Below are 17,725 nucleotides of genomic sequence, written 5' to 3' on the forward strand. Positions count from 1 at the left end.
CGGCGTCTCGCTGCTCCTCGCGCTGCTCCTGGGGAGCCCAGCGACAGCCCTAGCGGGAGGTAAGCGGCGAGGGGCGGGCCGGGGAGGGGGCAAAGTTGTCGCGAGCGCGGGGCGGCCGGGGGTCATGAAGGACCCCGCCGTTTCCAACGGCGCCCGGCAGCCTGGCTGGCGGAGGCGGCTGCCAGAATTCGGGGCTGGAACCGCGTCCCCCTCGGCCCGGGCCATAGGAGTGTGGAGGCTGGGATGAGCCTAGAGCACTCCGCGCTCCCCTGCTTCGGGCGCGGGCTCCCTTTCCGGCTTCCCCGACTGTGGAGCTGGCTGGCCCCTTTGTAGCCACAGAGGAGCTCCTTGGAGTGGGGTCGCCTGCAAACCCTAGATTCCCGGAGCTCTCTGCAACCGCACCCGGGGCTGGGTGCCAGATATTGCTGTCTCTCGGGAAGAGGATAGGAAGAAGGGGGCTGCCCTCCACCAGAGGACTGGACTTAGTGCTGGGGGACTCTTGGCTTCCTGCGGCTGGCACTAGGTGGATCCCCACCAAGCCTCAGGACTTGGGTGTGGCTTTCGAATGAGGCTGTGGAGAGGGGCTCAGGGGGCCATAACTTGGCAAGGTAGAGAGGAGATGTTAGGTGGTGGTGGGACCCTGAGCAGACTCTCCGTACTCCGCCCCCCACAGCCTAGCCTCTCTGATGGCTGTCGGGAGGGGGGAGGGGGCGCTGATTTCCCCCACCACGTGCTTGCTGGGTGGGAAGAAGGGTTCAACTTCGACTGAGGCCGGCAGTTCTTCCTTTGCGGACCTGGAGCCGCACCTTCTCTTCAGGCCGCCAAGTCCCCCAGGAAAAGTTACAAGGGGGTTGGGATGGAGCAAGAAGTGGGACACCTAAGTCACCGAAGAGTAACCGCAAGAGCTGCGGGACTTTGGGCAAGCACCGAGGAGACTAGGAGTGTGTGTGTGTGTGTGTGTGTGTGTGTGTGTGTGTGTGTGCGTGTGTCGGGGTGGCATTGTTGACCACTCAGCCTCGCTTTCTTAGGAGGCCCAGAAACTCACTCCTCACTTGGAAAAACAAAATACAGGCGACTGCAGTGCTTACCCAGGCTGAAGGCAGCCGGAGGGCGCACGCCCTGCCCTTGCGAGGCCCGTCTCATTTAGCCCATCTAGACTTGGAGCTGGGGGAAGGGTGGCAGTGTCATTTCTCAGCGGGGTGTCCGGGCCCCTGGCTCGCGCTCCTGCGTTCAGCACCAAAGGCCCCGGACAGCTCTTGGTGCCCTGGGCCCTAGCTCAGGTCCTTTTTCTTCCAACTCTGCTTCCCCAAGGCATGGAGTGCCCTCCTCCGCATAAATCAGGCATTTATCCCCCAGCCCCTTCTCTTTAAACGTGGAGCCCAGGGTGCAGAGAAAAGGAAGCAATTCATCACCTTTTGTTTAACAAAGCATATCATTGAGAAGCTACCTTTATGAGGCACTGATACTCACGATTTACACCAGGTCTGGACAATTTCCTAGGAAAGATGGGAGAACAGATTTGATTTAAATAAATCGTTTCCACCACAGCATGCCCTTTCTTAATTAGCTGTCTCCCAGTGCTTGGTGGCCTTGAACTGAGTCCAGATCTCCCTTCCCTACCCTCCTTTTGAATCTGTGTTATGACTACCACATACACACACACACACACACACACACACACACACACGCAATTCAAAGCTACCCAGAGGCTTGCTGGCTTTTCTAAAACGATTCTACCTCTGCAATCTATACTCTCCAATACACAACCCTCCAGGAAAAATGTCTTAATGGCACATATTGAATCGTTACCCAAGACAAGGATTCTCTTCTCGCTCACTGTGACCTCTCTCTCTCCCCACCCATGTGTGTGTGTGTGTGTGTGTGTGTGCGCACGCATGAGTAGGAGGGTGTTGTGTGTGTATTTTGAATTTTAAGATGTTTCACATTATTTTTACCAACTGTTTGGCACTATGGCATATATATATATATATATATATATATATATATATATATATATTAACTTCAGGTTGCCACCAAATTAAAGTCAACTGATGTCTTGCTTCAGAAGGTTCATTAAAAACTATGTGGCTCTGCCTCCCTGACTCTGAGTCATAAGGAGGAAGCAAGAGGGGCCAATGAACATCCCCAATTCTGGTGGTGCATTTGGAAACAATTGACCTTCCACAATAAATTCTATTTTTAAAGTGGAGCTCAATATGCACTAATGTCAGGTGGAGAGATGGCCACCTAATTCAGTGTTACAAACTAGCCCTTCCGTTCCTAGTGGAGTGAGCGGATTTCTAACCACTTGAAAGGGACTTGTTGCTATCTTCTAATGCAGAGCACGTGATTCTCTGGGCCATTTTGCTGTAAGGCATGAATAAGTATAAAGCATAACTTGTTTTTGAAGAGACTTCTTATTGTCTAAGATATGCACATGGGGAATAATTGTAACTACGTGCTAAGATTACAGAGACTGGGTGTAATTTCTTTTCTTTTTCTCTTAAGTTAATAAAGCAAATTCAATATTGCTCCATAAGGCTCCAACTTACCTGCTCCCCCCTAGTCTCTAATGTGCATTGTTGTTAGAGTCATTGTTAAGGATTCTTTCCCTGACAGTGTTCTTTTTTCATGGAGTTTTGGTAGCCTCTGCCAGGGACTACCATATCCAAGCTTGAGGGATTCTTCTTGTGCTCACACGGTGCACTTGAGCATTAGAAAAATCATGTAACATTCATTTCCTTCTGTGTCCAAGGCAAAAGGATGTTTCCCGGTCAGAGGGGCTTGTTTGAGGATCTTGCAGGCACATCCTTTCATTCAGGCTGTTCAAATAGGCTCAAGGTATCGGTTCTCCAAGTTGGTTGCATTTCTGCTGCACGCCCATGGTGCAGACCACCACTAGGGGCGCTCAGAGCTCTCCTTGGTGGCTCAGGGCAAAGGAGAGGCAAATTCTCACGCAGGGAAGGGCCAGGTGTGTGCAATGCCAAAGCTTGCGGAATTGAGATCTCTTTTTAGAAGTGGCCCTGTCATCCTCTCTGCCCTCCTTCATTCAACTTGCTACACTTGTATCCTATTTCTCAGGAGAAATGTTTTGATGACTCTTAATTCATGCAATAAAAACAGTGAAAAGTGCATAGAAGATTGCTCCAGGAAGGGATCTTACAGTGCAGGACCCAGCTGTCCCCTTTTTACCCATTCGTGGTTTCCACCAGGGAGCTGAACTGTGAAACATTAGAGAACCTGTGGCTAGGCTGCTCTGCGGGAGCTTGACTGAGCTGAGTACTGGAATTAGGTTGACAGAGCTCAAGAAAAGAAGTGTGGCTTTGGAACCAGAGCAACCTGGGCTAGGACCCAGCACCATTGTTTAGGAATGTGTGACCTTCTGTAGGACAGTGTCCTCTGAGCCTTCATTCTGCGTCGGTGACACGGGGACAGGGGGGCCATGGTACCAGCCTGGAAGTGCGGTTACAAGGATTGCATAGGTCCTGTAAAAGTGACTAGCACACAGTAGGTACTCAGGTAATGTTTTCGTGCTTTCTCAAAAGCAAGCCTATGCATAGACACCATGAGAGTGGCTCCTCAAAATTTGGAGTGAGGTAGATGTTGGCATACATATTGACATAGTTTAGACCAAAGTAGAGCAGGTGAGGTAGTGTCCCAAATTTTCTGATCAAGAAGATTATGGGGCCAAAGAGGAAAGTGATCGATGACATAGAGTGGGCCTAAGGAGAGTCACATGGGGAGAAGACACTCTCTCAGGCCTTCACAGAGAGCACATTGGCCAAGCATTGGCCGTGACTCATCCACATGGCTGCACTGATAAAGGTTCTACAGTCTGAGGTACAGGATCTCAGGACAAATCCTGAGGGCATTTCACTGACCTTCTCAGACCAAAAAGCTACAACTCTTGTTGCATAGGTCCTGCTTTACCTTGGTCTTAACCATCCAGCAGAAAAGTATGAAGACGAAATTATAATAAATAAAGCCATGCTGTTAAGTTGAGCTGTGGGGGACTCAGGTCAATAATTTCTGACATTGCCAGTTAAACAGAAGACCCAATGCTAATATGGGCTACTGGACTCTTTTAGAATATTTTGCTGAGTTTACACACCTATAATATTCAATAACGGAACTTAGAAAAAAAGGGTATACAGATGAATGTCCATTTTGTATCTGTGTATTCAAAGTGGTTGGGATAGATATATAGTTACATTCTGTTAATGAATAGAATGATTTGTTCTAATGGTGTTTGTAAATAGGATCACAAGTCCGCATCTTGTACAGCAATTAACCACTAAGAAGAATATATGCAGTGTATTATTTGTTGAAAAATAAAAAAAGAAAATAAAATAAAAACAAAGTAGAGCAGGTGGTGGAGGAGGAGTACGTGGTCCCAGTTACCTGTCTGCTGTCTTCGATAGGTAATAACATTACATTTCCTGGTGCAGTGGCCTTTCCTTTTCAAATGTTCATACTGTATCTCTTTGAACCTTAATGCCACCATCAGGAATATGAGTCCACTGTGCTGGAAATGTGGGGTGGCAGGTTAAAGACTGGAAAAACTTAAGAGGACAATTATCTGGGAAAGGATTCTTATTTGCTCATTCCTTCATTTGCATACATTTGCTGGGCATTACCCATGTGTCTTAGTCAGTTCAGAATACTATGACAAAAAAAGACCTCTGATGGGATGGCCTGAATGGTGACGATTATTTCTCACAATTTTGGAGCTAGGAAATCTGAGATCAAAGTCTGGGCAAGTTTGGCATCTGATGAGGGCCCTCTTTCTGGCTTGCAGATGTCCACTTTCTAGCTGAATCTTCACAGGGCAGAGAAAGAGAGCTAGAGTCCCCTTGCTTTTTAAGGGCACTAAGTCCATCACAGAGGTCGCACCCCCTGACCTCAGATAAACCTATTACTCTCCAAGGACTCCATTTATAGATGCTATTTCACTGAAAGTTAAGGCTTCAAGCTATAAATTTGGGGAAGATCTAGACTTTGGTCCATTGTACTGCACACGTAGCAAACCTTGTGCTGCATTCTGAGACCCCTGCTCTGGTATCTGCAGCCTAGCAAGGGAGCTCTGCAAGTCCAGGCTTTGTGCCATGGGAAGACATAGAGCTCGGGGACCCCACAAGCAGGTGAGTTTATTTCTTACCCCAGAACAAGTAGCATTTGATCTGGCCTTGAAGGGATGTGACAGATACCAGCAGCCAGGAGAGAACACTGCAGTAGGATAGTGACAAATCCCAAAGAAGCTCCACTCTCAGAACTTCTGAAGAGAGAGAGACAAGAGAAGTGAGAGGGAGAGGAAGGGAGGCAGGTGCGCACGCTCTTTCCTGAGAAACTCCTGGATACCAGGAGTTCCCTAGATGAGAACTGGAGCAAAGAAAGGACTATGAGCTGCTCTTGTCCACTAGAGGCTGCAGTGACAGAGAAGGAAGCTTCTGGGAAGGAGGCGGCGAGGCCCAGCTGCTAGGCGCTGACTACAAGGAGCAGCCCTGGGTCAGCACTGCTCTGTGGAACCTGCAGATGTGCACAACTCCCTGGTGCTGGAGGTCCTTCCAAGCAGCTTCACTGGGGCTTTGGCAGTTGGGAGCAGGGCAGGAACAGGCTGGGCTGAGGGCAGGCAAAAGGATGGAGAGGTGGGAGGAGTCCAAAGAGCCCTGTGGACCTAATTAAGTAGAACAGGGCGGGGACTGTCTGTAAGCAACCAGAACCAAGTGCTAAATTTGTTCTAAGCCTGAGAGAAGTGGTTTATATAGAGAACCCTTCCCAGAACTCCCTGGGAGAGATGCAGGTAGCCTCTTTAATATCCTCATGGCATGCACTGAGGAAGCTGAGGCACATCACAGAGAGGATGAGGAACGTGTCTGGCATCACAAAACCAAGAACAGGCTGCAGTCCAGCATGGAGCCCAGAGCTGCCCCAGAATCTCTTCACAACAAGTGTGTGTGTGTTGTATTTCAGTTTTGCTAAATGAGATTATAACTGCTCTTGCCACTGGAGGGATAAGTGGGTGACTATATGAGACGATGGAGATTTTAATTTGCTTCACTGTAGTAACTATTTTCTTCTATGCATGTATCTTGTCATGTCCTATTGTCTACCTTAAATATACACACATATACAATTTGTTGGGTTTTTTTTAAAGAATCTCACAACACCAAACACCTCTAGTGTTTTCTTTCTTGCATTGCCCACGTCCATACATAAGGGAAGAGCTGAGAAATACTTGTCCACATGTGGACAGTGTGCACCCAATGTGTTCCTAACACAGGTCCTGTCATACACAAGCTTTTGAGTAAAGCAAGTCAAAGAGTGGAACTGTGGTGGTTTTATTTGTAGGAAATTAATTTATAATCATTACAGTTAATGAACAGTTGCTACACACCAGGCCCTTCCATTGGTGGTCCTACCCAGTCTTTACAATGCCCCTCCACTTCATAGATGCCAGGCAGCTGAACAAAATGAAGCTTAGAGAGCCCTACCCCCCACGCTGTGCTCCCCATGAGGAAGTAGCAGGTGAGACTGGAATGCAGAGGCTGGGAACTGGGGTCCACAAGCCTGCCCAAGCTGGGACTGCTGCACTGTGGAGTGGAATGCGTGGGAAAGGCATCTTCATTGTCAGTGGACTGTCACCGGGGTGGGCTCAGCCTCCAGGTCCCAAACTCAGGACAGAGACCAGAATCCACTAGAGTCCTGCCCAGCCTTCAACACCTCCCAGAGATGAGCATAGGTCTCACTCTTCCCAGCCAAGAAAAGAAAACGGCTTTGGCCAAAGGATGAGCAGAGTCCAGCTGGCATGTCAGTAGGCATGAAACTCTGAAGGCCTGTGATTTCTTATGCTTCAAGGTCACCCAGTCATATGCAGAGGACCTGCATTGTGCAAAATTGACCTTGGTGGGACCCTTAATTCAGGTGGCCTTTGCTAGACCTGGACCCCAATTGTTCCATCTCTAAGATGGATCACAACAATCACCAGTACATTCACAAAGCCATCCTCCCAGGGCTAGGATGAGACCAGTGAGTAAAGATGCCTCACTCTTACCGGGAGATCGGGCCTCCGGGAAGCGGGTGCTGGTTTGGAAAGCTGAAGACCCTGCACTCCCCCTCCTGGGCTCATCCTGCGAGAAGGAGACCAAGCTGCATTGCCGTTTGCCTGCTCTGGGTGGGGACGGCGTGTGCATGCTGCTCTGTGCACTCACGCGGTCCTTGTCCACACCCGTCAGGTGACATCACTACCCAGGTTCCCCTGATGAGGGAATAGAGGCTTAGGGGACTGCTCAGTCCTCCTGGGAAGCGAGGGGTGGGGTCAAGATTCAAACCCAATTCTGTGTGACTCCAAAGCCCAGGAATGTTCCAGATTTGGGGCTACAAGAGTGCAGGCATCAGAGGACAAGTGGCAGAAAGGAAAGCAGAGCGGTCTCCTTAGGCTGCCGAGGGGAGAGGTGTTCTAATTTTTTAATTATTGATTTATTTATGTATTTGGTTCAGGGTCCCACAGTGCCCCTCAGACTCGTAGTGAGCCTCCTGTCTCAGCCTCCCCAGTGCTGGGATTACAGGCATGTGCCATCACATCTGGTTTCAGGGCCAGCACAACTCGCCTAGGATGCCATAGCCGGCAAGGAATGAGGTACCGGTGATCGAACTTGGGTACTTGCACTATCCAGGTAGGCGCTTAGACTGCTGAGCTATCTCCACAGCCCAGCTAGAGGGAGCAGGTTTTCTCACCCAGTGGCAAATGTCAGGTGTCTCAAAAAAGTTTGCAAGAGAGAAAACAGTCCACTTTGGGCTCTTCTGTCTGCACTTTGATGCTTTCTGGAAAAAGCATCATTCTGCTCTGACTTATCTAGTCCTATAGCCAAGAGGGTCAGCCCAGAGGGTTGTTGTAGTAGACCTACAGCTGGTTGTTATGGAGAGCTCAAGATGGGATTTCCAGCTGACTGATTTAGCTGTTTGCTTTAGTTCTCCGAGCCTATTTTGGCATGATGTGTAGAGTGACCCTGAGGTCATATCTACCTTGCAAGATTGTTAAAAAAAAAATAGTATGTGTGGATGTTCCTCGCTCATCACAAGCACTCTAACATTTTGCAGCAATTGTTATAATTATTCACCTAGTAAGCTCTTACTCATCCTTCAAAACCCAGTCTCTAATTTTCTCTTTTGGGAAAGCTCATCTTGCCTTCCTTCACCTACGCAAGTTATTTCTTCCTCTGGACTTCCACCACGTTTGATTCCTCTGTTACGGATAAGTCATGCATTTGCAATTCCAAAAGCCTCCCTCCTCCTAGACAATCAACCATAAGAGAGACTTAGCTGAATGCTAACTACCCATGTTTCACTAGCCTCGGTCTAATAAGTGCTTGATCCATTCATAAATGTTGTGAATTTTCTATGCTAAATTTCCTTTGGTCTTCATCTTCCTGTGGGGAAGTGGAGTTGGAATCTGATAGCTGAGTTTAATTCTCAACTCTTCCTCCTGCATCTGTGGAGTCCTAGGTAGCTCTTTAAGCCTCAATTCCCCATTTGAAGAGCTTGTAAGTGGATGACCTTGCCTCATAGGCTGGCTGGGAGGAAAATCAATGAGATAATAGATGTGAAATCACTGTGGAACTCTACAAAGAAAAGAGGAGGACGAAGAAAAATCAAAAGATGAAGATGGAGCAAGATGCACTTGGTAAAGCGAGAGAAAACACACCTTTGTGCAAAGCCAGGCCCATGAGATGGACCATTCAGCAAGTGCTCAAGGAGGCCGCCTTTCTCTGCAAAAGTAATAGCGGGTACACTTGATTCAACCTACTGCTCAATCTGTCTCAGAACAGGGACTTTGCAGACAAGGCGGAGGTCGGGATAGAATCTGCCTGCCTAGGCTTTCACTTGATGCTTCTTGTTAGATGTGTGTGCTTGGGCAAACCATGCTGAACCCTGGAGCTGGCTTTGGACCTCACGTGGGCTGACGATCTGTGCTCTGCCCCCTCCCCATGCCGCACTGTGGGGCAGGGGCTGATGGTGTTGCAGGAGACCTTCCTGAGGTCTGATGTTGCAGGGCAGCGTGGTCCTAGCATCTCTTTAGAACCCCTGCAGTCTATCTCTGAGAATTTCCTTCTATTGAGGAAAGCCAAGAGACAGGGAAAGAACTTTCTCCCAATCCCACTGCGAATGACTGACAAAGCCCAGACCCACTCCCCTTTGCTCCTCTCTTCTGACTTCCACTGTGAAGTGCCTTTGAAACTGTCTCATTGCTACTTGTTTCTCATTAAAATTAATATATAAAAACAGCTCAGCGGACTAAACTGCATCTTAGTCAGGCCCAGCGACAAGGATTCAATCTACACGTGCTGTGCCAACCCTGCCCCCAGGGCGCGCTGAGACAGCAACTAAGACAGGGCGTAGTGGCACGCTCCTGTAATCCTGGTATTTGGGAGGCTGAAAACAGGAGAGTCTCTACAAGTGTGATCTAAGTAGTGAGACCCTGTAAGGCCTCCACTCCACAGATTTAAAAAAAGAAAATGTGAAAATAATATTCTGTTAGATAAAGATAAATTTCTTTTGATATACTGTTTTTCAGGGAATATGAGACTCTCATACCAGTCATCGTATGAGAATTTACAAAACACAATTTTTAAAGTAACTGTATTATGTTTATAAATGAATTATATTGATTTTGAGATATCATGAATGATAAGATTCAGTGTAATTTGTTCAGCATTAAACTGAAGAAAGCCAATGTGTTTGAATTAATAACATATTTTCAAAACTTCAATTATACATTTTTATGATCTTCAAAATCTTAGACAGTAGATTGTGCAGAAATATTTGATAAGCTCTTTTAATAAATCTGTAATTGAGGGAAATTAACATATTAACATGTTATACTAGTTAGTTTGCTGAAACACAAGCCTTATTAAAATCTCGGAAAATGATTATACTAAAATAAATAGATAAATAAGTGCCTTAAGGAGAAATGAAACCTGTGCTCTTCCCCATGTATGTTTTGGGGGGCGTAGGGTGTTTGAGACAGGATGTTGCTATGTAGCTTAAGCTGGCCTTGAACTCACTATGTACCCCAGGCTGGCCTTAAACTTGCTATAATGCTCCTGCCTCGGCCTTTCAAGTGCTGGACTCAGCCATGCACCACCACACCCTACTTTTTTGTGTTTCATTTATTTTTATTTTGGGTTTTATCCTTGCGCATTCTGAGACCCAGGGGCTAGGATGATGACAGACTTGTGGGCATCTGTTTCCATTCAACTGAGAGCATCATTATCCACGCTGGTGTTCACATTCTGAGGCTGTGGCAGAGAAACTGCACCAAGTGAGCCGTAGGAGATGCTGGAACCAAGCCGTAGTCCTTCTGTGCTGAGCTGGCACCTGACTTGTCGATGCACCAGCGACCCAGCTCGGCACCTGGGAATCGGGCCATCCAGGCAGATGGCCCGAGTCAAGCAGGTCAGAGGAAATCAAGGAGGCTCACGGAGACCAGGTCCCCAGCCCAGTCTTCCTGCTGGGCTTTCCCGCCCTCATTGTGGGCCAAGTGCTGTGACTGATAGGAAAAGCTGCAGGGACTGGGGTGTAGGGAGCCAGGAAAGGGCTACCTGAGGTGTAGATGATGTGGTCTGTGGGGGCTCTGGGCATGAAACTAGACACCAGGAATGCTCATGGGCTGGGGATTAGGGCAAGGAGCATGGATGCAGCCTGAGACACAGGATCTGGGGCATGGGGCAAGGCCTGGAGGGGAGGGAGCTGGGTGTGAGGTTCTGAGTGGCAGCTGCTTCATCTGGTCCCACCCATTCCTAGGTTGGAGGTAGGAAGGGCCAAAGCTGTTCGCACTAAAAACAAAAGAGTTCATAATAGAGCCCTGCTGGGGGCAAGAGCCCAGCTGGGAGAGCACAATCAAGGTCATAGACTCTGGAGCAAAGGGAGACCAGTTCCATCCACACTGTGGGACCGTGGACGAGTCACTTACCCTGAGATAATGGGCTGGTGGTGGCAAGGAAGACAGTGATCCTGAGTTGTCAGTGTTGTGCAGAGTGGAACCACAGATTCTCAGGTCAGTGATGGCTTCCAAGAGAGGGAGTATACTCCAGTATACTTCTTTCCATTATACTGTGCTGTGGTCTGACTGTTCGGGACCACCCAACATTTATACTGTTACAACCTAGCCTTCCCAGCAGGAGATGGCAGTGAGGTGGTTGACTGGGTTTCTGGAGGCAGAATCCTTGGGAATGCGATTGGCTTCTTTACAAATAGGTCAGAGGGAAGCCCCTCCCCTTCCACCCTGTGCAGACCATGCAGCAAGGAGGCACCAAATGGGAGCAGCAAGCTAGGCGTGGTGAACACCAGCCAACAACCCCGGCACTCGGAGATGCCGCAGCAGGAGGGTCCCAGTCTGGGAAACTTAGCAAGACTCTCTGTCTCAGAATAAAAAGCATAAATAAATAGGGCTGGGGCATACCTCAGTGCCAAGCCCCTGAGTTCATTTCCCAGTACCATAGGAGGAGAAAAAAAAAAATGACTGAGCACCAAGCCCTTATTAGACACTGAATCTGCCAGCACCTTAATCTTGAACACTTTAGAACTTTGAGAAATAAATCCCTAGTGTATGTGAGTTAACTCAATGATGCTGAAGTATTTTTGCTGTAAGAATTCCACAGATCCTAAGCCTGGCGTGCTCCGAAGACCATCTCCTCCTGCCATCTTTCTTTTCCATAGTGTCTGCCTCTCTGTGTCTGTGGGTTCCACCTCCTACTTGTTCCTCACAGACAGTTCCCCTCGCCCCCACTTCCTCCTGGGACATCATGACTTTTCTACCTTTGCCTGTTACCTAATGCGATAACTGCAGGACACACATTGCTACTTAAATTTAAAGTAATTGAAACTAAATTCAGTTGCAGTTTGAGTTTCCCCAGTCAGCCACATTGCCGGTGCTCTGTAGTCCTTTGTGACCAGTGGCTGCCATGTTGGAGAACATGTAGTGAGCTCGAGTTTGCCTCTTCCCAGAAAGTTCTAGTGGACAGTGCTGTCCCAGAGCCTGGCCAACACTTAGCCTCCTTGTCTTGCCCAATGCATGTTTAAAAAGAGAAGAGGGCTAGGTCTGCTCAACACTTTGTACCAGGTGATAGATTGGCTGAATGTGCTTGACCCAGTCATCTATAGCTTGCATGCTAATTGTGCCATGTGGCATAAATCCAGGCCATGAGGCTGTACCTTGGAAAGAGCAATCACTGACAATGGCTGCTGGCTCCCATAGCTGCTTCCTCTTCCCTTCGCATTCCTAGGATGTGGTCCTAGACTCCCTTTCCAATCTATATATAGTCAGGAGGCTGTGGCCTCACTCAAACCACATCTGAGAGAGCTGGGAAGAATCACCATGTGCTTTATGCACCTGTGTTGCTTCCCTCTGGACAATGAGATCCTTGGGATTAGCAGTTGATTGTTATTATCTTCCTATTCTCAATTGTCTTGCTGAATGAAAGAATGTATGAATGAATGAGTGAATCAATGAATGAATGAATGAGTGCGTGAATGAATGAGTGCGTGAATGAATGAGTGCATGAATGAATGAGTGAGTGAATGAATGAGTGAGTGAATGAATGAGTGAGTGAATGAATGAGTGAGTGAGTGAGTGAATGAGTGAATGAATGAATGGCATGGTGTCTTCAACCATGAACCAAAGTATTTGGGCACAGGACACGAAAGCATTTGCAGAAAACATGCAACTTTCACATCATCTGTATAAACCAGACTTAGGTAAAAGTAATCCACAGGGGTGGAGGTCACAGAGGGCACAGCAGAGGGCTGCAGGCACACTGAGACACTTAAGGTGATCTTCTGTCCTTGAGAGTCAGGCTTCCATGGAAAGTGGAGAGAAGCTTCAAGGTAGAGCCCTGGGGGGCTCCTCAGCCCAGGCAATGCGCATCTGGGGTGGTGATGGTGCAGTAAGAGCAGGGACACATGAGGTGAGCTTGGCAAATGCGTAGCAAATGCGAAGTTCTCCAAAACCTTAATATTACAGGAACAGAGATCAGGGCAGCAAGTGCTGAGAAGACTGAAATCTGAGCAAACTTTCTCAGAAGAGCTGACTCTGCCCACTACCAGGACTGAGAGAGGCCTGAATGCAGCTCCTCACTCTGCCACTGATGTGTTGTGTGATGCTGGGGGAGTCACTTAATCTCTTCAAGCCTCAGTTTCCATCTGCAAAAAAAGATCTTCACTCTTCCTGGCTGCTCTCTCTGCAGGGTGTGCAGAGAGAAGCACAATGCATTGTCACCTCCCTGCACAGCTCCAGGAGGGACTGTTTACTGCAGCGTCTGTGAACAGGAGTGCTGAGAATTAAGCCATACAAACCTATGCAGCTGTATGTGGCAGTTCTGGATACAGATGTGCAGCCCTGGACTACAAAGCAATTTGCAACCTCCCACATCTCATTCCCTAAAGATTTCTGAACAGTTCTCCACTTTTTATGCCCCCTTTTATAGAAGGTTTACCAAGTTGTAAAGCTAATTTGGGGCCAACTGCCTTGGAAATTAATGTACAATATGTGGAATTAAGCCTCATTTTTCAGGGCTTCAGGAAGGGAAATTTGCTTAATTTATGGCATAAATAAAAAATGATGTGCAGAGGCTAATTTGCATACTTTTACTTCAATTGGGGTTAAAAGCGAAGTTTGGGGTTTGTTTTTAATTTTTTCTATGATTCTTGCTGTTTATCAAGAAAGCCTTAGATCTTGCTTGTTAACCCAAATGTATGAGTTTAACCAAGTTTCTTAACCTCTGTAGGCCTTGATTTCTCCAGCTATGAAATGAAAATAATAAACAGACCACATCATAAGATTGCAGTGCAGAGTCATGAGACATTCGTGTACAACTCATGGAGCAGCAGTTGGTACCTACATACTAGGAGCTCAGTAACTATGGTAACATCCATAACACAGTTCATCCTCATCATTAAGCAAACGATGGATCTGCTCCTATATTTGATCTTACAGAAAATTCCAAAGGATGCAACCCACACAGAATCATTTGGATTCCAGAACCTGGATTGTACTGGGACCTAGCAGGTGCCCATTTATGGGATGTATGACTGCCTTCCAGCAAAGGGACTGTCATCTGTCATCACCGTCAGTCACCACGCCGGAGGGGCATGTGTTAAATGCTTGTCTCCTATACTGGACTTGAGGTCTTCCCTGGCAGGGACTCTGTCTCATGTCTCTCTCAGTCACCACCTCTCCTCATTGACTCTCCCAGATAGTGGAGGCTTGGGAAGTGTGGTGTTGCTGAAGGAATGAATGAATTTGGAATGAAATATTGCTGAATAAAGCACTGCTGCTCTCAGTACATAGGAGATACTTGTAGTAGGCATGCACAGGGATAATGTATGGCTGCCTTCCTTGCTGGTGGGAAGTGTTTCACCTCTTCACGCCAGCCTCTGGCTCAGAGTGTGGATCAAGGGCCACCAGCAGGTGCCGCTTGGGTGTGTGACAGTGACCAGGAGCTCAGTATTTAGTGTTACAGAGAGTCCAAGTCTCATCCTCACTGTTTCCTAGCTGCCTGACCTTGGGCAAGTCAGTTGTGCTTTATGCACAGGGGAAATAGCTGTGCCTTGTTCACTGAGTGGATGAGGGATGGAAAGAAGGGAATTTTCCACTGCGAGCTGAGCAGAGCGCTTGCCATCAAGCAAGGTGCTCCACACAGATGCTGCCATGCATAACTGAGTGAGTGACCTTTCCTGAGAGTCTTGAGAGAGGAGCAGGCAGGCCTTGGTGTATGATCACCAGCTGGAGCAGAATTTATAATTTCATGAACCACCCCCATAGATGAAATGTTTTGTGGGAATTTGAAGAGACAACCACATATATGCTCCACTCTGCCAACATAAGGTATGTTGTTATCTTGTTTAATACAGTTGAGATTCCACACAGAAGACAGGGCTCCGGGTAAGTGGATCTGTCACCCACTGGGTCATGGTTATGCCAGGGCCCATCTCAGGTCAGGGACACAGCTCTGGAGGAGCCCCCAGATGGGTGTGGCCTGGCTCCCCAGCCTCCCCACCCAGTGTGGTCTGCTTCAGGGCAGCTTCCGAGCATAGGGCTTCTAGGGCCAAAGTCCTTTCTTCACTATGTCCCTTCCCTGCTTCCAAAGTGATGGGGAGAAGAAGAGGAACTCCTGGAATCTACTAACATCCTGCCATGGCTTCATTCACAAAATTGCACTTAATTATTAGAATCTTCAAGGGCTTCTGTTTAATAGTTGTTCAATGATAAATAAGAAAGATGAGGCTCAGGTGGCCTGCACATGGCAAAGTTAGGGTTCATTCATTCATTTACAACCTGCTTTTACTTCAAACCATTCTACTCTGTACAAAGTCCTTAGTAGGTTTCGGTGTCACAGGGGTGAGAAAGTCATATCTTTGCCATCAGATAACTTAATACCTAATCATTCTTCACAGTCAAGCATATTCCTAAATGCAGGTGTTTTCTCCTTTCTTTCTTTCCTTCTTTCTCTCTCTCTCTCTCTCTCTCTCTCTCTCTCTCTCTCTCTCTCTCTCTCTCTCTCTCTCTTTCCTTCTGTGTGTGCTACTGAGAATTGGACCCAGGGCCTTCACACTGCATTGCATCCTCCACCCTTTCTTTCAACTTATTTTGTCTTGAGATAAGATCTTGCTAAGTCACTAAACTGCCTAGACTGGGCTCATAGGTTCGCTCTTCCTGGCTCAGCTTCCCAGAGTATGGAATTACAGGTGTGCACCCACACTCTTGGCTTGTGTGTTTTTCTCACTCCCCTCTCCAGCCCCTTTGTGGCCTGGGTGACTTCCAGGCAGGAAGCAACTCTCTCCAAGAGACCAGGCCTGGGAAGCTGTGAGTTCCCAGGACCACTGTCTATTCCTCTGGTTGGTAGCTAATCAAAGCAATCTGGTTTGATCGTACCCACTTTCATGTTTAGAAAATAACATCCAGTTTATGTTCTCTAATGGGCCAAATAAATGTAACACTTTAAGAGAACCTCCACTAACATTGGAAACTTCACAAAGACAATGGAGGGCTCCAACAGGGTCTGGCCAGAGTGGAGCTACTGACTTCAATTATCGCAACACTATGCTGGCATTTCATTCTTTTGTGCATATGGGAAAATATCTCCCGAGCAGAACTGCATAGAGTTATATAGATGCAGCTGAGTGTGTGTATATACATAAATAATAGGCACACTATTTCCATAAAACATTCACTTAGACAATCAGTTAATGAGGTTTCCCCAAAACAAATTAATTACTTCAGGTCCTGGGATAGTTTTATTCCAAGTAGTAATGAAAACAGTCATTTCTTATGTTTCCCCCATGGCAGAAGATGTCCACTATTGTATTAGATAGTCACAAATAATTTTGAGGAGCTGGAGCTGAGGAAACTCTGAGCTATATTTCAGATGAGAAAACTGTGAGGGTCAGAGAGACTCCATGATGGAACAGAAGCTTGGTGCGGGGCAGACCTGGGGCTCACACCTCATGTGTTTTAGAAGGTGCATAGATCACACGAGTGCTACACTTGCCCCCCCCCCCGAGTAAGCCACTGATGAGTTCATAGGGAAATGGGTTGTGAGGAGGTGGAGCCTGCTAGGAAGAGGCGGGTGCCAGGGCATGACTAGAGGGATGGGGCCCCTTCCCTGCTCCTCCCTTCCCTTTCTGCTTCCCGACAGCCATGGTGTGAGCAGCCCTCTTCCAACCCGGGGCTCTCCTCCATGCTGTGTCTGCCTCAGGGCCACCTGACCAGAGATTGCAACCCTGAGCCAAAATAAACCTCTTGTCTTTTAAATGGTAGGCATCAGGTATTGATGAGAAAGGCACTAAAGCATTTGGTCTTCACTTTTCTGAGGTAGAAACTTTTAATGAATGCAGCCTCTTTATAGAATGACCTTGGTGTAGTCAGATAGACTTTGGTGGAGGATTCTTTGTTGTTGGTTTTGGGCTTTCTTTTTTTCTTTGCAGCTGAGAATTGAATCTAGGCCTTCACATTGAGCTATGTCCCCAGTTCTTTTTACTTTTTATTTTGAAATGTGGTCTCACTAAGTTGCCCAGGTGGAACTTGAACTTGGGATCCTCCTGTCTCAGCCTCCCAGGTGGGCAAGATTACAAGCATGCACCACTGCACCTGCCTTCCACTTCTGATTCTCATACAATGGAAGCATGCCGCCCCCAGTGAGCTATAACTTGCTTTCCTCCTTGGCAGGCTTCTCTCTTCCGCCTGGAACAAGGCCCAGAATTCCCCAGGTCGGGCTGTCTGCCTGGCTCCTTAACTCCACAGTGACCAGTGCTGACCACAGCTCCCATCAGGCAGCCCAGCTCAGATGTGCCTCCACCCTCTGTCATGCTAGCAGGCACCCACCTATGTGACAGCACGAGGCTGTTCTGGCCTGAGTGTTTGTTCATGCATTGGTCTTTCCCACCAGACGCTCGGAAATTCAGGGGATGACTCACTGATTCAACTGCAAACAACAAAATGTACTGAATGTCCACACTCTGGGGTTAGCTCTGGGGCCTGGAACAAGAATGGGCCGTGCCAGCCCTCAAGGAGCCAGCAGCCCCTGAAATCTATCTTTCAGCTTGTTAGTCATCCCACCTACCCATTCGTCTTGACTTTAATATTCATGGATACTCTCAGCGCTGTGGCAGGCCCCCCAGCCCATGCTGACCCCTTAATACTTGCATACTGACCTGGAAACAGGGCCCAGTC

General features: G+C 47.7%; 1 protein-coding gene across 1 annotated transcript in view; it reads left to right on the forward strand.

Moving 5' to 3' along the window:
- Sez6l (seizure related 6 homolog like) overlaps positions 1-17,725 on the forward strand; it is a 243,023-nt gene that overhangs the window by 62,152 nt on the left and 163,146 nt on the right. Inside the window, exon 5 of the mRNA XM_023711422.1 lies at positions 2-59. Within this exon, the coding sequence (XP_023567190.1) occupies positions 2-59 (58 nt within the window). The remainder of the gene's footprint in view (position 1; positions 60-17,725) is intronic.

Source organism: Octodon degus, unplaced genomic scaffold (assembly GCF_000260255.1).
Source record: "Octodon degus isolate 3935 unplaced genomic scaffold, OctDeg1.0 scaffold00021, whole genome shotgun sequence".
NCBI lineage: Eukaryota > Metazoa > Chordata > Mammalia > Rodentia > Octodontidae > Octodon > Octodon degus.